The 22,386-nt window shown below is 44.0% G+C and overlaps 2 protein-coding genes across 5 annotated transcripts in view; both read left to right on the plus strand.

The window, feature by feature from the left end:
* LOC106571159 (protein eva-1 homolog A) overlaps nucleotides 1-4,223 on the plus strand; it is a 171,003-nt gene extending 166,780 nt beyond the window's left edge. For both annotated transcript variants that reach the window (XM_014143899.2, XM_045695589.1), the window contains one exon: nucleotides 1,646-4,223. In XM_014143899.2, the coding sequence (XP_013999374.1) occupies nucleotides 1,646-2,025 (380 nt within the window). In that variant the 3' untranslated portion in view covers nucleotides 2,026-4,223. The remainder of the gene's footprint in view (nucleotides 1-1,645) is intronic.
* Nucleotides 4,224-4,350: 127 nt separating this feature from the next.
* efhc1 (EF-hand domain (C-terminal) containing 1) lies at nucleotides 4,351-21,345 on the plus strand. 3 transcript variants are annotated; one of them, XM_014143896.2, is made up of 11 exons: nucleotides 4,351-4,620; nucleotides 5,518-5,739; nucleotides 5,952-6,101; nucleotides 10,674-10,811; nucleotides 12,917-13,066; nucleotides 13,907-14,099; nucleotides 16,942-17,168; nucleotides 17,389-17,526; nucleotides 17,778-17,991; nucleotides 19,537-19,695; nucleotides 21,028-21,345. In XM_014143896.2, exons 1-11 carry the CDS (start codon nucleotides 4,558-4,560, stop codon nucleotides 21,057-21,059), a joined length of 1,686 nt encoding a protein of 561 aa, XP_013999371.1. In that variant the 5' UTR covers nucleotides 4,351-4,557; the 3' UTR covers nucleotides 21,060-21,345. The 3 variants fall into 3 exon arrangements, with proteins under 3 accessions (XP_013999371.1, XP_013999372.1, XP_013999373.1); XM_014143897.2 differs by having other exon boundaries at nucleotides 4,371-4,620; nucleotides 5,521-5,739; XM_014143898.2 differs by having other exon boundaries at nucleotides 4,372-4,620; nucleotides 5,557-5,739.
* The last annotated feature ends 1,041 nt before the right edge of the window (nucleotides 21,346-22,386 follow it).

A 22,386-nucleotide genomic window follows, 5' to 3' on the forward strand; every position in this document is an offset into this window, starting at 1 on the left:
AACCATACAGGGGACACAGTCAGATAACCATACAGGGGACACAGTCAGATAACCATACAGGGGACACAGTCAGATAACCATACAGGGGACACCGTCAGAAAACCATACAGGGGACACAGTCAGATAACCATACAGGGGACACCGTCAGATAACCATACAGGGGACACCGTCAGATAACCATACAGGGGACACCGTCAGATAACCATACAGGGGACACAGTCAGATAACCATACAGGGGACACAGTCAGATAACCATACAGGGGACACAGTCAGATAACCATACAGGGGACACAGTCAGATAACCATACAGGGGACACCGTCAGATAACCATACAGGGCGGCAGGTAGCCTACTGGTTAGAGTGTTGAGCCAGTAACCGAAAGGTTGCTGGATCGAATCCCTGAGCTGACAAGGTAAAAATATGTTGTTCTGCCACTGAGCAAGGCAGTTAACCCACTGTTCCCCGGGCGTCTAAGACAGGGATGTCGATTAAGGCAGCCCCCCACACCTCTTTGATTCAGAGGTTGATTACCATACAGGACACAGTCAGATTACCATACAGGACACACAACACACTGTACTGTACTGAGGGCTAGGTACTGCCCTCTCTCTCTCTATCAGCCTGTGTGATCTTCTCTGGTGATTTAACCACTATTGTCTGTCACATTCTCTGTGGTCATGGGAGCAGAAGTGAAGATGCTTTAATTTCAAGCCAATCTCTCTGTGTTCAAAAATGTTTCACTGAGCAGTTGTGTAAGGCAGCATGTGTGAGGCCAGCAAAACAGGCTAAGCAAGTCAGAGTTCAATTAGTTTTTGCTTTCAAAGGCAACACCTGTACTTGAAATGCATGAACTACTTATGAACTATGAGCCATTTGATGCTCTCCCTTTCTCTCTCTCTCTCTCTCCCTTTCTCTCTCTCTCTCTCTCCCTTTCTCTCTCTCTCTCTCTCCCTTTCTCTCTCTCTCTCCCTTTCTCTCTCTCTCTCTCCCTTTCTCTCTCTATCGCTCTCCCTTTCTCTCTCTCCCTTTCTCTCGCTCTCCCTTTCTCTCTCTCTCTCCCTTTCTCTCTCTCCCTTTCTCTCTCTCCTCTCTCTCTCTCTCTCTCTCTCTCTCCCTCTCTCTCTCTCTCGCTCTCCCTTTCTCTCTCTCTCTCCCTTTCTCTCTCTCTCGCTCTCCCTTTCTCTCTCTCTCGCTCTCCCTCTCTCTCGCTCTCCCTTTCTCTCTCGCTCACCTTTTCTCTCTCTCTCCCTTTCTCTCTCTCTCTCTCTCTCTCTCTCTCTCTCTCTCTCTCTCTCTCTCTCTCTCTCTCTCTCTCTCTCTCTCTCTCCCTTTCTCTCTCTCGCTCTCCCTTTCTCTCTCCCTTTCTCTCTCTCTCTCCCTTTCTCTCTCTCTCTCCCGTTCTCTCTTGCTCTCCCTTTCTCTCTCCCTTTCTCTCTCTCTCTCTCTCTCGTTCTCTCTCTCCCTTTCTCTCTCTCTCTCCCTTTCTCTCTCTCGCTCTCCCTTTCTCTCTCTCTCTCTCTCCCTTTCTCTCTCTCACTCTCCCTTTCTCTCTCTCGCTCTCTCTCTCTCTCTCCCTTCTCTCTCTCTCTCTCTCTCTCTCTCTCTCTCTCTCTCTCTCTCTCTCTCTCCCTTCCTCCGTCTGCAGACCACCCAGAGCGTGCAGCTCTCTACTTCCTGTGTGGCGTGTGCCTGGGCCTCTTCTTTACCCTCTTTGCTCTGGTGGTCCAGATCTCATGCCGCACCGACTGCCAACCCCGCCGTCGCCCCGGCACCACCACCAAGAAGCGTCCGCGGCCCTCCGACTCCTCGTCCGACTCCAGAGACTCGGACTCGGACACCACGTCAGACCTGTCGGCCCGCCGCCACCGCCGTTTCGAGCGCACGCTCAACATGAATGTGTTCACATCAGCGGAGGAGCTGGAGCGTGCACAGCGGCTGGAGGAGAGGGAGAGGATCATACGAGAGATCTGGATGAACGGTCAGCCGGATATACCCGGGACGCGCAGCCTTAACCGCTACTACTGAGGCAGGACCGTTAAGGATCCTCTACTAGATCTAGAAAGGGGGGGCTGTGAAGGTTGGAGCGCAGTACTTGAGATGGGATGTGTAGGACCACAAATGGACCTCTGGGGTTTGGGAATGGGGCCCAATGACCTGGTGGGGACCGGCGAAGGTTTGGAATCCTCTGTCTGGGTATCCCCCTCTGTCAGTCTGTCTGTGTCCATGTGGGTACTCTAGACCAGGGCTGCACAACCCTCTTCCTGGAGATCTACCATCATGTTGGCTTTCAGTCCAACCCTCTTCCTGGAGATCTACAGTCCTGTAGGTTTTCAGTCCAACCCTAATTTAACATGCCTGATTCAGCTAGTTAAGGTCTTGTGAGCAGCTAATTAGTAGCATCAGGTGTGATAAATTAGGGTTGGACTGAAAACCAACAGGATGGTAGATCTCCAGGATGAGGGTTGGACAGCCCTGGTATAGAGCAAAGACCCCTCTGTTTTTGCAGTGAGAATAAGCTCCTCCTTCTCAGCATGGTAAGCTCGACCGGAGCCCGCCTGTCATTGGTGGAGGCTGAAGGTGGAAGGTCATTTAACTGCACAGCCTCGCATTTGACCTCCTCACACCCTTCTGAAGTGGAGGATCTTGGGATACGTAGGCAGTAAAGCCTGAAAGGTGATTTAAGGACAGTTGCTAATGTTACTCCAGTGTTGCCTAGTGGATATTGAGAATTGGGCAGCTTGCTTCATGCTCACTCACCCTCCAGTATTTAAATGGGTGAATGGTTTCCGGAGAGGCATAGCACTTACAGTGAAATGTACAGCGTAACACTTAAGAGGGAAATGACCACGTTCAACCGACGCTGCCTTTTAAACTTTGAACCCAAAATGTGTTTTTTTGGAATTCATCTCAAACCCTTTATGAAATGTATTTTATATAATATTTAAATCATATTTTTTGTTATTGTGTATTTTTTTCTTTACAGTTATTATGAAATATTTTTATACTGTGGCGATTGAAGCTTGTCTGGCACCTCAGGGATGCAATCCTAGGCGTATGTCCAAAATGGCACCCTATTTGTTTTATAGTGCACTACTTCTGGCTAGAGCTGTGGTCAAAAGTAGTGCACTACATAGGGAATAGGGTGCCATTTGACAGAACCCTAGTGTTTCTGTGTATGGTCGTTTCTATTTGCTTCCTAAGAAGAGGATCAGGGCCTGTATTTAACAAGTGCCTCGAGTATGAGTGCTGATCTAGGATCAGGTTACCCCTCCCCCTGTCCATGTAATCTTGTTCATTATGATCTAAAAGGCAAAACTGATCCTAGACCAGGACTCTTACTCTGAGACTTTATGAATTCAGGCTCAGTACAATGCTCCAGATGTGTCAGCATAAAAAAAAAGATGTAAAAAAATACATAATGTAAACTCAGAGGTCAAGTGATTTAATAAGCTTGTTTTTTATATGTTATAATATGTACAGTGCAGTGCCTTACCTGGCAACAAGGATGTATATTGGTGGAAAAGAAAACCCCAGTCACCTGAGTCAACCAATCATTATGAATTTATGAAACAATCAATTCCAATCATGTTTATTTCCATGTTTCTCATGTTATGTATCTCACTTTGTCAAACTGGCTTGTGTGTGTGTGTTGTCCACGTTTAAATGGTGAGGCAGGTCCCAGATAATGTTGTGCTGTGTCATGCCAATGGCCATAAGACTTGATAAGACAGTAAAACAGATCTAGGATTAGCTAGGAAATGGCTAAAATCTATGTTAATTTTTTCAAATACATTGCACTTGTTATCATGTAGGAATGTATGTACAGTACAGAACACTATCTCTTCAATTGTCTACCAGTGAAATAGCTTCCAAATTATTACTGTGGGCAGCAAGACTAGTGTTGTCCCTCATGGGACACCATAGGGCTATCTGTCAGGTTTATTGTAATGACCATGTTGTTAATATAATAATAAGTTATATTCATCCAGTTCTGTTGCACTGGGTTGAACCATAGGTATCATGGTTTATCATAAGAAGTTTGGGATTTTCTTGACTGAGAGGGGAGTTGAGAATGCAGTGAATAATCTTCACTTCAACTGCAATCATTTAAATGGTTTTATATTGAAAAAGCTTTTGTGTTTCAATGGGACAAAACAATATGGCAATAGCTGGTGAGACCAAAATATGACTCCTTTGCTTGGAATAAACTGTGTTGAAAATAAGATCTTGACTCATTGGTTTTATTTTTTACCTATGTGAATCCACCACAAATATTTGATTCACATGATTACTGTTGTGTATCATGAAGATTGCGCGCCATCTGGCGGCGAGACATGCGAATTTCGCGTATTTTCTTTGAGTGACGTTTGTTTATATTTCCCCATGGCAACTGATACTATCCTCTGTTTCCTTGGTCACCTCGGCCTAATTTAAACCACAGTTACACTATAAATAATGTTAATTGATTGATAGCTAAACCTTTATAGTTTCTGTTCAGTATTTGTCCATTATTTCTATGTTCCAAATACTTATTTGAACGTTTGAGTATTACAAGCAATGTCGATCAACACGGGACATGGCTTACCATTTTTGCCAGGAAACACCTTTCGGGATGTTACGGTAAGGTCAATTTGTTTCTTTTTGGGCCAGGTCAAATAAACCTGCAACAATGTATCTGACTTTTTAATGTAACACGTTGAAGGTTACACTTGAATAGTTTGCTACAGAAGTTTCCGTCGGTGTTCGATTGCAACGAAGTTATTATCCATCAAGCTCATGCTGTGGAATGTGGCTCAGGCAATGTGAAATGACAAATGGCTATAGCATAAAAGTGCAATTTGTCCTATTTTGTCTACTAGTTTCTCGAATTGTTAGCTATCTACATATGATTGAACTTTTTTTACTAGCCTCACTCTGTTTGACTGAGTTACATTAGGCTACTTAACTGCAACGTGATACACATGAAACGGGCTACTGCAGAAATAAACTGTACAGGTTTTACACTGCAATTTGTAGACAGTTTATTTCTGCAGTAGCTCGTTTCATGTGTATCACGTTGCAGTTAAGTAGCCTAATGTAACTCAGTCAAACAGAGTGAGGCTAGTAAAAAAAACTTCAATCATATGTAGATAGCTAACAATTTTAGCTGTCTACCTCTGCTGCTAAGGTCAACAGACCAGGCATATTATTTGACTCCTCCTTTTGACGAGCTATTCCATTACGGTCAAAGTGAAAGGCCAAAACTACATTTTTATAAAGGGATTTGATTTCCCTGCTTTTCTGACGATTTACCTGTGAATTCCTGCTTATCCTCAATTTATTGAAACTGACTACTTCTGGTCCAGGGCATATGGTGCATTCTTCAACTATATTCTTATGTTAGTAGTGGAGGAGAAGTGCAGACCTATGAATCTGACCTAGCCAAAATGAATATTTTCCTGATTATCTACGCTGTACTGACCACATCCTTGATACCTCCGACAACACTTAAATATATATATATATATTTCTGTCTAGAAGTCAGCTCACCATCGTCCTCAAACCCTGTCTTATAAGAATGGCTATGCCCTGCCGCACCGGCCCAAGGTTGGCATCGGACAAGCCCCTCTCCTGTCCAGTGAGCTGACCCAGAGTGAGATCAACCAGTTTTCCAATCAGACGTCTGCTCTCACCTATGGCACCACCCACTACAGCCCAGCACTGGACTTCATCCCTGCTCATGTCGCTTATGACAAGAAGGTAGGCTACAATAGCCTCAGGCTGGGGAACTATGAAATTATATAATTGTTTTCTGAAGTTTTTACAGAACAGTATCCAGGCAGAGGAATATACTGATCTGTCCTCTCCCCTTGCTTTCTTCCTCTCATCCCTCTTCTCCCCTCTCTCCTCCCTCGCCCCTCCTCCTTTTCACTCTCTCCTCCCCTCACCCACTCCCATTTCCTCTCTTCCAGGTGCTGCGCTTCTATGGCTACTTCCAGCAGGAGGTGCTGCACTCGCCCCAGGAGGGTTACCGCGTGCGCCCTGTGGTCCTTTACTACTACCTGGAGGATGACAGCATGTGTATCATGGAACCGGTGGTGGAGAACTCTGGGATACCACAGGTAGGCAAAGAAGATCAGAGGAGATAAGAATCTTAGCTTCCACTTAAAGTTATTAAAATCTGTTCATATACATCCCCAGAAAGAATATGATACCTAAAAAAAAGATTCTGACAAGCGAGCACTTAGATATGGTAATTTTCAACTTTTTATCAATTCTTAGAATGTTTGAGAATTACGTATACTAAGACATTTGTGAAAATTCTATAGCAATATAGAGTGGGACAGCGGCCATATATTTTATACAAATTAATAGACACTGCAGTAAATACAACCGAATAAAAACGTCGTCCAGGACGAGACAGAAGCTGTTTTTTAGTCTCTCGGACCCAGTTTTGATGCACCTGTACTGACCTCGCCTTCTGGATGATAGCGGTGTGAACAGGCAGTGGATCGGGTGGTTGTTGTCCTTGATGATCTTTTTGGCCTTACTGTGACATCAGGTGCTGTAGGTGTCATGGAGGGCAGGTAGTTTGCCCCCGGTGATGCACTGTGCAGACTGCACCACCCTGCGGTTGTGGGCAGTGTAGTTGCCTTACCAGGCAGTGATGCAGTGCAGTTGCCTTACCAGGCAGTGATACAGCCCGACAGGATGCTCTCAATTGTGCATCTAGAAAAGTAAAAGTGTCCTTTATACAAACAAGCCATTTGCACACAGGCCTGACATCATTCACTTTGTACTGGACTGTGTGTTTACAGGCAGATGGACCTGCCATCATTCACTTTGCACTGGACTGTGTGTTTACAGGCAGATGGGCCTGCCATCATTCACTTTGTACTGGACTGTGTGTTTACAGGCAGATGGACCTGCCATCATTCACTTTGTACTGGACTGTGTGTTTACAGGCAGATTGGCCTGCCATCATTCACTTTGAACTGGACTGTGTGTTTACAGGCAGATTGGCCTGCCATCATTCACTTTGAACTGGACTGTGTGTTTACAGGCAGATGGACCTGACATCATTCACTTTGAACTGGACTGTGTGTTTACAGGCAGATGGGCCTGCCATCATTCACTTTGTACTGGACTGTGTGTTTACAGGCAGATGGACCTGCCATCATTCACTTTGAACTGGACTGTGTGTTTACAGGCAGATGGACCTGCCATCATTCACTTTGTACTGGACTGTGTGTTTACAGGCAGATTGGCCTGCCATCATTCACTTTGAACTGGACTGTGTGTTTACAGGCAGATGGGCCTGCCATCATTCACTTTGTACTGGACTGTGTGTTTACAGGCAGATGGGCCTGCCATCATTCACTTTGAACTGGACTGTGTGTTTACAGGCAGATGGGCCTGCCATCATTCACTTTGAACTGGACTGTGTGTTTACAGGCAGATGGACCTGCCATCATTCACTTTGAACTGGACTGTGTGTTTACAGGCAGATGGACATGCCATCATTCACTTTGAACTGGACTGTGTGTTTACAGGCAGATGGGCCTGCCATCATTCACTTTGAACTGGACTGTGTGTTTACAGGCAGATGGACCTGCCATCATTCATGTTGAACTGGACTGTGTGTTTACAGGCAGATGCAACAGCGCAACTTTAGATCATTACACATTCGCCAAGCCACAAAATACACCTGAATGGATTTCTGCAAATGTGTAAATACAACAGCAGACCTCTTACATTTGGGAACTTTACAGTCCTATTGATCAAACAACCATGAAAAGGTAGACTCTATCTCCCTCAGTAATGCACATCAACAACAAAAAGATCAACAACTAATGCTAGCCAGAGCAAGATGAGCTAACATCTGACGAAGGAACGTCAGATAAACCATCTCAAACTTTTTCAGTTAGTTGGCCATCAATATTGCACTGATAAACGATGGGGAATTGTAGTCTACTCGTCCTTCTGCAGCTTGCCTGCCAACAATGCACGCTTGTCCCAACCAAGCACCCAAAGCTACAGTGGGGGAAAAAAGTATTTGATCCCCTGCTGATTTTGTACGTTTGCCCACTTACAAAGAATGATCAGTCTATAATTTTAATGGTAGATTTATTTGAACAGTGAGAGACAGAATAACAACAAAAAAATCCAGAAAACGCATGTCAAAAATGTTATAAAATGATTTGCATTTTAATGAGGGAAATAAGGATTTGACCCCTCTGCAAAACATGATTTAGTACTTGGTGGCAAAACCCTTGTTGGCAATCAGAGGTCAGACGATTCTTGTAGTTGGCCACCAGGTTTGCACACATCTCAGGAGGGATTTTGCCCCACTCCTCTTTGCAGATCTTCTCCAAGTCATTAAGGTTTCGAGGCTGACGTTTGGCAACTCGAACCTTCAGCTCCCTCCACAGATTTTCTATGGGATTAAGGTCTGGAGACTGGCTAGGCCACTCCAGGACCTTAATGTGCTTCTTCTTGAGCCACTCCTTTGTTGCCTTGGCTGTGTGTCTTGGGTCATTGTCATGCTGGAATACCCATCCACGACCCATTTTCAATGCCCTGGCTGAGGGAAGGATGTTCTCACCCAAGATTTGACGGTACATGGCCCCGTCCATCGTCCCTTTGATGCGGTGAAGTTGTCCTGTCCCCTTAGCAGAAAAACACCCCCAAAGCATAATGTTTCCACCTCCATGTTTGACGGTGGAGATGGTGTTCTTGGGGTCATAGGCAGCATTCCTCCTCCTCCAAACACGGCGAGTTGAGTTGATGCCAAATAGCTCCATTTTGGTCTCATCTGACCACAACACTTTCACCAGTTGTCCTCTGAATCATTCAGATGTTCATTGGCAAACTTCAGACAGGCATGTATATTTATTCTTGAGCAGGGGGACCTTGCGGGCGCTGCAGGATTTCAGTCCTTCACGGCGTAGTGTGTTACCAATTGTTTTCTGGGTGACTATGGTCCCAGCTGCCTTAAGATCATTGACAAGATCCTCCCGTGTAGTTCTGGGCTGATTCCTCACCGTTCTCATGATCATTGCAACCCCACGAGGTGAGATCTTGCATGGAGCCTCAGGCCGAGGGATATTGACAGTTCTTTTGTGTTTCTTCCATTTGCGAATAATCGCACCAAATGTTGTCAACTTCTCACCAAGCTGCTTGGCGATGGTCTTGTAGCCCAGTACAGCCTTGTATAGGTCTACAAACTTGTCCCTGACATCCTTGGAGAGCTCTTTGGTCTTGGCCATGGTGGAGAGTTTGGAATCTGATTGATTCATTGCTTCTGTGGACAGGTGTATTTTTTACAGGTAACAAGCTGCGGTTAGGAGCACTCCCTTTAAGCGTGTGCTCTTAATCTCAAGCTCCTAACCTGTATAAAAGACACCTGGGAGACAGAAATCTTTCTGATTGAGAGGGGGTCAAATACTTATTTCCCTCATTAAAATACAAATCAATTTATAACATTTTTGACGTGTGTTTTTCTGGATATTTTTGTTATTTTGTCTCTCACTGTTCAAATAAACTTACCATTAAAATTATAGACTGATCATTTCTTTATCAGTGGGCAAACGTACAAAATCAGCAGGGGTTCAAATACTTTTTTCCCCCACTGTAACTGGCTAAAGTTGGCTAGCTTGCTAGCTAGCTACTTCCAGACACAAATGAGAGAACACCTCACTCTAACCATTTTACTTGCCCTAGCAAAGCTGGTTAGGCTGTTTACATGTTATCTAGAGCTTTGTGACTAACTATTACTTTCTTTGCCTGCGTTTACTGACACCGGTCATATTCAGCAGGTGTTGCGCTTTCGTAAATTTATCAGTTATTCTGTGCTCTGTCACACAGATGAGAGAAATCTGAAATCGTAGATAGAAAGATAGAGCGCCAGATTGAATTTGCGAACATAAGAGATATGCTAACTGGACAAGTTCTTGCTAGTTATACAAATGACACATACATCTCTAGCTGTGTATAGCCACCAAAAAACGATATGAGGGGAAAGTCAACCACTCACCCACTCTTCCAATGACATGACATGACATCCTCCTAGCAGCTAGTTAGCTAGCTAATGTTAGGCTCTGTGTTTTTAGCCTGTTGCTATATTAATAGATACGCTAGCTTATTAGCAATGGGATGACTGACTTGTGATCATTGCCCTTGATTGTTTTGACATTCCCAGCCTTAGTTACATTCGTCTGTTTTTGTCGAAAATACTGGCCAGGCCAGCTGTTATTTACAACCTGATAGCAATAGTTTTTGGACTACCAATAAATGTTGTGGTGAATTATATGAATCATGCATTGAACTGCATCCATCTATTCTGCCAACAATAACTTAGTGTACGTCATGGAACTTTGAGTCAAATAGAACCTATTTTTAAAACCTCTTATAAAGTTGGTTTTGTAGCATAAACTGGGGAATTTGATATTTTTTACTGATATTATTGTTTCATATCTGCAACGTGGTTAAAACGCTGTAAGTTCCACTTTAAGTTTAATTTGTACTTAGGGCGACATTTTCCTCTTGTAAAGACAGCTGCGCTGTGAACTAACGCACTGCAACATTCTAAATCATGATTTTAGAAGATGGTTGGTGTTTTTCTTCTAGGACAAAATTGATAGATATGACTGAGTATATTTTTGATGTGTGAATCCTTTCTTCCTCGACCGCAGGGCAAGCTGATCAAGCGCCAGAGGCTGCCCAAGAATGACCGTGGCGACCACTACCACTGGAAAGATCTCAACGTGGGCATGGACCTGGTAGTGTACGGCACCGTCTACCGCGTCACACACTGTGACAGCTACACACAGGTAAATAGATACGATACACACTCACACATCACACCCATTATCTATCACACACTAGGATACCAACACATACAGTACCAGTAAAAAGTTTGGACACACCTTCTCATTCAAGGGTTTCTCTTTATTATTACCATTATCTACATTGTAGAATAATAGTGAAGACATCAAATCTATGAGATAACACCCATGGAATCATGTAGTAACCAAACAAGTGTTAAACAAATCAAAATATATTTGATATTTCAGATTCTTCAAAGTAACCACCCTTTGCCTTGACAGATTCAAATCAAAGTTGTAAGGTGTAAACCTTACAGTGAAACTCTTACTTACAGGCTCTAACCAACATGGCAGAAAAGGTATTAGGTGGACAATAGGTAAGTAAAGAAATAAAAACAACAGTAAAAAGACAGTGAAAAATAACAGTAGCAAGGCTATATACAGTAGCGAGGCTATAACAGTAGCAAGGCTATATACAGGCACCGGTTAGCTTTGAACACTCTTGGCATTCTCTCAACCAGCTTCATGAGGTAGTCACCTGGAAGGAATTTCAATTAACAGGTGTGCCTTGTTAATTTGTGGAATTTCTTTCCTTTTTAATGCGTTTGAACCAATCAGTTGTGTTGTGACAAGGGGGTGGTATACAGAAGATAGCCCTATTTGGGAAAAGACCAAGTCCATATTATGGCAAGAACAGCTCAAATTAGCAAAGAGAAATGACAGTCCATCATTATTTTAAGACATGAAGATCAGTCAATCCGAAAACATTTCAAGAACTTTGAAAGTTTCTTCAAGTGCAGTCGCAAAAACCATCAAGCGCTATGATGAAATTGGCTCTCATGAGGACTGCCACAGGAAAGAAAAGACCCAGAGGTACCTCTGCTGCAGAGGATAAGTTCATTAGAGTTAACTGCACCTCAGATTGTAGCCCAAATAAATGCTTCACAGAGTTCAAGTAACAGACACATCTCAACAACTGTTCAGAGGGGACAGTGTAAATCAGGCCTTCGTGGTTGAATTGCTGCAAAGAAACCACTACTAAAGGACACCAATAAGAAGAAGAGACTTGCTTGGGCCAAGAAACATGAGCAATGGACATTAGACTGGTGGAAATCTGTCTTTTGGTCTGATGAGTCAAAATGTTTGATTTTTGGTTCCAACCGCTGTGTCTTTGTGAGATGCAGAGTAGGTGAACGGATGATCTCTGCATGTGTGGTTCCCACCGTGAAGCATGGAGGAGGAGGTGTGATGATGTGCGGGTGTTTTGCTGGTGACACTGTCAGTGATTTATTTAGAATTCAAGGCACACTTAACCAACATGGCTGCCACAGCATTCTGCAGCGATACGTCATCCCATCTGGCTTACGCTTAGAGGGACTATCATTTGTTTTTCAACAGGACAATGACCCAACACACCTCCAGGCTGTGTAAGGGCTATTTGACCAAGAAGGAGAGTGATGGAGTGCTGCATCAGATGACCTGGCCTCCACAATCACCCGACCTCAACCAAATTGAGATGGTTTGGGATGAGTTGGACCGCAGAGTGAAGGAAAAGCAGCCAACAAGTGCTAAGTATATGTACTGTAGGGAACTCCTTCAAGACTGTTGGAAAAGCATTCCAGGTGAAGCTGGTTGAGAGAATGCCAAAAGTGTGCAAACCTGTCATCAAGGCAAAGGGTGGCTACTTTGAAGAATCTCAAACATAAAATATAATTTGATTTGTTTAACACTTTTTTGGTTACATGATTCCATATGTTATTTCATAGTTTAAGTCTTCACTATTATTCTACAATGTAGAAAATAGTTCAAATAAAGAAAAACCCTTGAATGAGTAGGTGTGTCCAAACTTTTGATTGTTTGTGTTTACCTACAGAACCACAAAGTGACACATACGGTAAACACACATCTCATGCACTGTGACACATAGTCAGTTAGACACACACATCACACACACAGACTTGTTTTCCTCACTGTGTTGTCAAATGCACTTTTTTTTTTTTACTTTTCATGTTCTTTTCATGTTCTATGTTGAATACTTCTAGCTCCGTGGTATGTTTATTATCTGTATCTATGCTATAGTAGATACTCTGTACTGTGTCTCATATGGTCAGGACTTCATGGAGAGCGAGGGTCTGGTTTTGAACGACGCTGAGCCGACCCCGGTCGACCCGTACATCCAGCGGCGCACCCAGCCTGGACGCTCCTACATCACCCCATCTGTCTTCGACCGCCTCAAGCAGTTCCTCACCATGGACCGCAAGGTGAGCGGGCTGTACTTAGTTGCCCTGACTCCTACATGCCTCCCATATGGATATTATCTATTGGTCGATATGAGACACTCGTCTCCTATGTCAGCCTTGCATTCAATGCTCCCATGCACTTCATCAAATCTTTTGCTGAATATATTTGATGTCCAGCATTGGCATTACATTGATATACAGTGACCTCTAAAAGTCTTTGGACAGTGACAAATGTTTTGTTGTTTTGGCTCTGTACTCCAGCACTTTGGATTGGAAATTATACAACAACTATGAGGTTAAAGTACAGACGGTCAGCTTTAAATTGAGGGTATTTTGATCCATCTATTCGGCACAAAATTAGCTGAAACACAACCTAAACAAACAGCAAATCCATCCAACAAGTTTGTAGAGTCACAAGCTTGATGTGATCATTGTGTGCTAGGAATATGGGACCAAATACGAAACTGTTGACTACTTTAAAACACAGTAGTGAATTTGTCCCAATACTTTTGGTCCAGTAAAATGGGGGACTATGTACAAAAAGTACTGTAATTTCTAAAAGTTGTACCCTCCAATTAAAGCTGACAGTCTACACTTCAACCTCATAGTCATTGTATCATTTTAAAACAACAACAAATGGGTCACTGTCCCAATACCTTTGGAGCTCACTGAAAGTATAATGTTCCTATAGATTACTCATGTACCATTTTACCATGATTTGTATTCAAATCAGTCTAAGCAAAGGACTCAAAGGATTTAGAATGGGTTTAAACACACATAACTATTTATATGGCTAAACATGACCTCAGCAGGATCTTATTCTCTCTATAACCTTTGACCTCTGGCCATCTGTATCAATAGGTGCTGCGTTTCTTTGCGCTGTGGGACCACACTGACTCTCTGTACGGGGAGGCCAGGCCTGTAACAATCCAGTACTATCTGGTGGATGACTCAGTGGAGATCCGAGAAGTCCATGAGCCCAACAGTGGCCGGGACCCATTCCCTGTGCTGCTACGCAGACAGAGGCTGCCCAAGAACATCAAACCAGCCTGCAGTAAGTCTCTCAGTTATTGTAGCTATCGACACTAGTTTCTCTGTGTAGTGATCTAACCGGGTTAATGCTGGGAGAGCCCAACAGTGGCTGGGACCCCTTCCCTTGCAGCCTAAGAACATCAAAACAGGTGTTGTCGTCGATAATTTTTCTAGTGAAGGAAAAGCAGCCAACAAGTGCTCAGCATATGTGGAAACTCCTTCAAGACTGTTGGAAAAGCATTCCTCATGAAGCTGGTTGAGAGAATGCTACACGTGTGCAAAGCTGTCATCAAGGCAAAGGGTGGCTACTTTGAAGAATATAAAATATATTTTGATTTGTTTAACACTTTTTTGGTTACTACATGATTCCATATGTGTTATTTCATAGTTTTGATGTCTTCACTATTATTCTACAATGTAGAAAATAGTAAAAATAAAGAAAAACCCTTGAATGAGTAGGTGTGTCCAAACGTTTGACTGGTATTATATATATATATATATATATATATATATATATACTATCGTTCAAAAGTTTGGGATTACTTAGACATTTACTTGTTTTTGAAAGAAAAGCACCTTTTTTTTGTCCATTAAAATAACATCAAATTCACCAGAAATACAGTGTAGACATTGTTAATGTTGTAAATGACTGTTGTAGCTGGAAACGGCAGATTTTTCATGGAATATTTACATAGGCGTACAGAGGCTCATTATCAGCAACCATCACTCCTGTGTTCCAATGGCACGTTGTGTTAGCTAAGTTTATACTTTTAAGGCTAATTGATCATTATAAACCCCTTTTGCAATTATGTTAGCACAGCTGAAAACTGTTGTGCTGATTAAAGAAACTTTTCTTTCAAAGTGACCCCAAACTTTTGAATGGTAGTGTATATATTATAATATATTATACATTAGTATTCAGACCCCTTGACTTTTTCCACATTTTGTTACGTTACAGCCTTATTCTAAAATGGATTAAATAAATACAAAATCCTCAGCAATCTACACAATACCCCATAATGACAAAGCGAAAACAGGTTTTTAGACATTTTTGCAAATGTAAAAACAGAAATACTTTATTTACATAAGTATTCAGACCCTTTGCTATGAGACTCGAAATTGAGCTCAGGTGCATCCTGTTTCCATTGATCATCCTTGAGATGTTTGATTGGAGTCCACCTGTGGTAAATTCAATTGATTGGACATGATTTGGAAAGACACACACCTGTCTATATAAGGTCCCACAGTTGACAGTGCATGTCAGAGCAAAAACCAAGCCATGAGGTCGAGGGAATTGTCCGTAGAGCTTCAACACAGGATTGTGTTGAGACGCATATCTGGGGAAAGGTACCAAAACATTTCTGCAGCATTGAAAGTTCCCAAGAACACAGTGACCTCCCTCATTCTTAAATGAAGTTTGGAACCACCAAGAATCTTCCTAGAGCTGGCCGCTCGGCCAAACTAAGCAATCAGGGGAGAAGGGCCTTGGTCAGGGTGGTGACCAAGAACCCGATGGTCACTCTGACAGAGCTCTAGAGTTCCTCTGTGGAGATGGGAGAACCTTCCAGAAGGACAACCATCTCTGGAGCACTCCAGCTATCAACCGTGTTTCTAATGACTATACAACGGTCTCCATGTCCTCCTAATGACTATACAACGGTCTCCATGTCCTCCTAATGACTATACAACGGTCTCCATGTCCTCCTAATGACTATACAACAGTCTCCATGTCCTCCTAATGACTATACAACAGTCTCCATGTCCTCCTAATGACTATACAACAGTCTCCATGTCCTCCTAATGACTATACAACGGTCTCCATGTCCTCCTAATGACTATACAACGGTCTCCATGTCCTCCTAATGACTATACAACGGTCTCCATGTCCTCCTAATGACTATACAACAGTCTCCATGTCCTCCTAATGACTATACAACAGTCTCCATGTCCTCCTAATGACTATACAACAGTCTCCATGTCCTCCTAATGACTATACAACGGTCTCCATGTCCTCCTAATGACTATACAACAGTCTCCATGTCCTCCTAATGACTATACAACAGTCTCCATGTCCTCCTAATGACTATACAACAGTCTCCATGTCCTCCTAATGACTATACAACAGTCTCCATGTCCTCCTAATGACTATACAACAGTCTCCATGTCCTCCCTAATGACTATACAACAGTCTCCATGTCCTCCTAATGACTATACAACAGTCTCCATGTCCTCCTAATGACTATACAACAGTCTCCATGTCCTCCTAATGACTATACAACAGTCTCCATGTCCTCCTAATGACTATACAACAGTCTCCATGTCCTCCTAATGACTATACAACAGTCTCCATGTCCTCCTAATGACTATACAACAGTCTCCATGTCCTCCTAATGACTATACAACAGTCTCCATGTCCTCCTAATGACTATACAACAGTCTCCATGTCCTCCTAATGACTATACAACAGTCTCCATGTCCTCCTAATGACTATACAACAGTCTCCATGTCCTCCTAATGACTATACAACAGTCTCCATGTCCTCCTAATGACTATACAACAGTCTCCATGTCCTCCTAATGACTATACAACAGTCTCCATGTCCTCCTAATGACTATACAACAGTCTCCATGTCCTCCTAATGACTATACAACAGTCTCCATGTCCTCCTAATGACTATACAACAGTCTCCATGTCCTCCTAATGACTATACAACAGTCTCCATGTCCTCCTAATGACTATACAACAGTCTCCATGTCCTCCTAATGACTATACAACAGTCTCCATGTCCTCCTAATGACTATACAACAGTCCCCATGTGTTTAATTACTGTACAACAGTCCCCATGTCCTTCCGCCCCTCTCCAGAGCCCTTCCCTAGCTGTGTACTGGAGGTGTCCCCCCAGGAGGTGCACCAGTACTACTCGCCCAAGGACTTCCAGGTGGGCGAGACCCTGCAACTGATGGGCCGGCGCTTCCTGCTCTACGACTGTGACGAGTTCACCAAGGCCTACTATCAGAAGGAACACCCCGACCTGGAGCTCAAACCCAAACCTGTGGTCAAGAAGACCACAGAGCTGCACGACAGGCATGAGGTGAAAGGGCAGAGGACTGGACTGGTGGAGTTAGGGAGGGTTGGTTGGTGGGTGGGTGGAAGGGATGGTGTTTTTTTTCTGCCCATGCCTACTTCTACACCCCATATCCTCTCCCTCGTGGGTGGGTTCTATCTGTTCATTTGTCAGTCCCAGTTGTATTAGAGGTTGCCTGTTTCTGTGCCACATACATCCCCTCACCTCTCCTATATTCCCTCTACAGGTTCCGCCCTACAATGGTTTTGGTTCACTTGAGGACTCCCTTCAAAATTGCCTGTCTCTGATCCCTGAGCCCCCTAAGAAGGATCTAATGAAAATGCTGGAGAATGACCACAAAGTTCTGCGCTATGCTGCCAGGATGGTGAGGGGCTGGAGGGGGGTTAGGAGAAAGAGGTCTACCTGGGGCTCTGGGAAGCTGGTTGCTGTAATAGCCTTTTCACACTACTGATACTGGTATTAGTATCACTGGTCATGAGGTTGAAACTGAACCCCGGTAGGCCATGACAACCACTGAGAAACATGTTTACATGCTAGTTATCTCACAGTCACCCTTTGAGTGTAACCAATCACCATCTTGATTTTCTTCCACCCCATCTCGCTCTGATATCACAGGACTCCCAGAATCCCCAGGACGAGGGCCGCCGCTTCATCTTCTCCTACTTCCTGTCCAGTGATATGATCAGCATCTTCGAGCAATCAACACGCAACTCCGGCATCATCAGCGGCCAGTTCCTGGAAAAGACACGCATCCCCAAGCCGGGCTGCACCGTGGACAAGCCCGAGTTCTATGGCCCGGCCGACTTTGCCATCGGAGACACCGTGGAGGGTATTATTCCTAGTGTTGTGACCAAAAGTTTTGAGAATGACACAAATATTAATTTTCAAAGTCTGCTGCCTCAGTTTGTATGATGGCAATTTGCATATACTCCAGAATGTAATGAAGAGTGATCAGATTAATTGCAAAGTCCCTCTTTGCCATGCAAATGAACTGAATCCCCCAAAAACATTTCAACTGCATTTCAGCCCTGCCACAAATGACCAGCTGACATCATGTCAGTGATTCTCTCGTTAACACAGGTGTGAGTGTTGATGAGGACAAGGCTGGAGATCACTCTGTCATGCTGATTGAGTTCGAATAACAGACTGGAAGCTTCAAAAGGATGGTGGTGCTTGGAATCATTGTTCTTCCTCTGTAAATCATGGCCACTTCTCTCCAGGAAAAACATCAGGGACCGACTGATATTCTGCAGAAGGTACAGGGATTGGACTGCTGAGGACTGGGGTAAAGTCATTTTCTCTGACGAATCCCCTTTCCGATTGTTTGGGGCATCCGGAAAAAAGCTTGTCCGGAGAAGACAAGGTGAGCGCTACCATCAGTCCTGTGTCATGCCAACAGTAAAGCATCCTGAGACCATTCATGTGTGGGGTTGCTTCTCAGCCAAGGGAGTGGGCTCACTCACAATTTTGCCTAAGAACACAGCCATGAATAAAGAATGGTACCAACACATCCTCTGAGAGCAACTTCTCCCAACCATCCAGGAACAGTTTGATGAACAATGCCTTTTCCAGCATGATGGAGCACCTTGCCATAAGGCAAAACTAAGTGGCTCGGGGAACAAAACATCAATATTTTGGGTCCATGGTCAGGAAACTCCCCAGACCTTAATCCCATTGAGAACTTGTGGTCAATCCTCAAGAGGCAGGTGGACAAACAAAAACCCACAAATTCTGACAAACTCCAAGCATTGATTATGCAAGAATGGGCTGCCATCAGTCAGGATGTGGCCCAGAAGTTAATTGACAGCATGCGAGGGCGGATTGCAGAGGTCTTGGAAAAAGAAGGGTCAACACTGCAAATATTGACTCTTTGCATCAACTTCATGTCAATAAAAGCCTTTGACACTTATGAAATGCTTGTAATTATATTTCAGTATTCCATAGTAACATCTGACAAAAATATCTAAAAACACTGAAGCAGCAAACTTTGTGAAAATTAATATTTGTGTCATTCTCAAAACTTTTGGCCACGACTGTACTGTTCTGTTCACGGAGATGTTTTAGCTTGGAGGAGATGTAGTGTAGCTCCTATAAAGTTTAGTCTAGTGTCAGATCTGTTTGTGCTGTCTTGTCAACTCCTATAGTCATTGATGTGACAGATCTGAGACCAGGTTTAATTCTAGTCTCATTGACATTTCAGTCCATTTGGATCAGAACCTTCTTCCAACCAAAAACACATGTATTTCACTGGTGAAGAACAGTGATATTGTTCTATAGACCCTGTTGTCTCAGGTCCGAGTTTCACATTTAATACAACCATCCAACATATATATCCCCACTCTTATGGTCCCTATTCCCTCCTACCCTCCCACAGTTTTCAGACACCGCTTTGTACTGACCGATGCTGACCACTACGTGCTGAAGTACCTGGAGTCCATCTCGGATCAACTCCCCTCTCGCACCCTGAACTCCCTGAGACAGAGGCTGGGCGTGGCTGACCAGGAGGTGGACCCCCACACTGACCCGCAGTCAGGTAAGGACATAAGTGGTTGCCATGGTGACACACAAAGGGCTCTATTCAACAGCGCAATTGAAATTTAAAGGCAATGTTCCCGCATTAGAGGAGACTGCATTCATGGTAAACGCTGTATACACTACATGACCAAAAGTATGTGGACACCTGCTTGTCGAACATCTCATTCCAAAATCATGGCTATTAATATGGAGTTGGTCCCCCCCTTTGCTGCTATAACAGCCTCCACTCTTCTGGGAAGGCTTTCCACTAGATGTTTGAACATTGCTGCAGGGACTTGCTCCCATTCAGCCACAAGAGCATTAGTGAGCTCGGGCTCTGATGTTGGGCGATTAGGCCTGGCTCGCAGTCGGCGTTCCAATTCATCCCAAAGGTGTTCGATGGGATGTCAGGTTCTTCCACACCGATCTCGACAAACCATTTCTGTATGGACCTCGCTTTGTGCATGGGGGCATTGTCATGCTGAAACAGGAAAGGGCCTTCCCAAAACCTTTGCCACAAAGTTGGAAGCACAGGATCGTCTAGAATGTTATTGTATGCTGTAGCGTTAAGACTTCCCGTCACTGGAACTAAGGGGTCTAGCCCGAACCATGAAAAACATCCCCAGACCATTATTCGCCCTCCACCAAACTTTACAGTTGGCACTATGCATCCGGGCAGGTAGCGTTCTCCTTGGATCTGCCAAACCCAGATTTGTCAGTCGGACTGCCAGATGGTGAAGCGTGATCAGAGAACGCGTTTCCACTGCTCCAGAGTCCAATGGCGGCGTGCTTTACACCACTCCAGCCGACGCTTGACATTGCGCGTGGTGATCTTAGGCTTGTGTGCGGCTGCTCGGCCATGGAAACCCATTTCATGAAGCCCCAGACTAACAATTATTGTGCTGACGTTGCTTCCAGAGGCAGTTTGGAACTTGGTAGTCAGTGTTGCAACCGAGGACAGACGATTTTTACGAGCCACGCGCTTCAGGACTCAGCGGTCCCGTTTCTGTGAGCTTGTGTGGCCTACCACTTTGTAGCTGAGCCGTTGTTGCTCCTAGGCGTTTCCACTTCACAATAACAGCACTTCCAGCTGACTGGGGCAGCTCTAGCGGGGCAGAAATTTGACCAACTGACTGAAAGTCACTGAGCTCTTCAGTAAAGCCATTCTACTCTGCCAGATTGCATGGCTTTGCGCTAGATTTTATACACCGGTCAGCAACGGGTGTGGCTGAAATAGTCGAATCCACTCATTTGAAGGGGTGTCCACATACTTTTGTGTATATATAGTGTACAGTATAAACCATCCCCCCTCTAACAATATACTCAGTCCTCTCCTCCCTTCTTTCCTCAGAGGACATTGAAAGAGCGGAAGCCTCTTCTTGAGAGGAAGTGTTACTCCCCTACAGAACCTCTTCCCTCCGAACCACCTCTGATTATGAACCAAAGCCTAGGCACACCCTTGCTCTATGTTTCTCATGATAAATAAATGTGATTCTGAAAACACTGGACCTCATGCCTGTTTCTGTAAGTGGGCTGACACCTACTGGACAGAATGAAACATTTCATTCTGCCCTCTAGCTCTCACCAACAGAACAATGTTTAAGGTTAAATATATATAGATTGAGACTAAATGGATGACCTTGCAATAAAGAATACCTCTTCAACACTTCATTAGGCTGTGTTCTTCTCTCAGTCCTCTGTGGTGGCTGTCTGTCCGCTCCACTGTTGTGGAGACAAGTCAGAGTGCTGGCTTTTAGGCTAAAAAGACCCAATTAGTTGCATTTACACATTTACAAAATTAAGGCAGTTCATACAATTTTAAATGCATTCACAACACACTGTGTTCCCTCAGACCCCTACTCCACCACTACCACATATCTACAGTACTAAATCCATGTGCGCCTATGTTTGTGTTGCTTCAGTCCCCGCTGTTCCATAAGCTGTTTTTTTTAATCAGATTTTAGTGCTTGCATCAGTTACATGATGTGGAATAGAGTTCCATGTAGTCATGGCTCTATGTAGTACTGTGCGCCTCCCATAGTCTATTTGGGAATTGGGGACTGTGAAGAGACCTATTTTGGCATGCCTTGTGGGGTATGCATGGGTGTCCGAACTGTGTGCCAGTAGTTTACAGACAGCTCGGTGCATTCAACATGTCAATACCTCTCATAAATACAAGTAGTGATGAAGTCAATCTCTCCTCCACTTTGAGCCAGGAGAGATTTACATTAATATTAGCTCTCTTTGCACATCCAAGGACCAGCCGTGCTGCTCTGTTCTGAGCCAATTGCAATTTTCCTAAAGCCTTTTTTGTGCCACCTGTCCAGGGGGTGTACTTGTACATCAAGCTGCCTTACTCTACGGAGATCGAGCCCTGGCTCACACAAAGCTACTTACAGCCTATAGGGAGAGAGGCTGGCTGGCATGCAAGACTACAATGACCCAAATCCATGCTTCCTCCATCCTGGTTTCCTCAATTCCTGTCAAAGTACATTGGAAGAGAGCATCCAAGGTCCCTCCCTCCAATGAGTTATGATAGGAATCAAGAAGGGAGGAAGTAGGGAATTGACAGTTAGTAACATTCAGACACAGCCCCTTTGGGCCTGCAATACTTCCTATATTGTGGCTCTGGTCATTAGAGTAAAATGACTTGGAAACATTCAGTACGTTTTAACACATACAAAACCGACTTCCATCATGGTATTAATGT

The sequence above is a fragment of the Salmo salar genome, chromosome ssa15 (genome assembly GCF_905237065.1).
Source record: "Salmo salar chromosome ssa15, Ssal_v3.1, whole genome shotgun sequence".
NCBI lineage: Eukaryota > Metazoa > Chordata > Actinopteri > Salmoniformes > Salmonidae > Salmo > Salmo salar.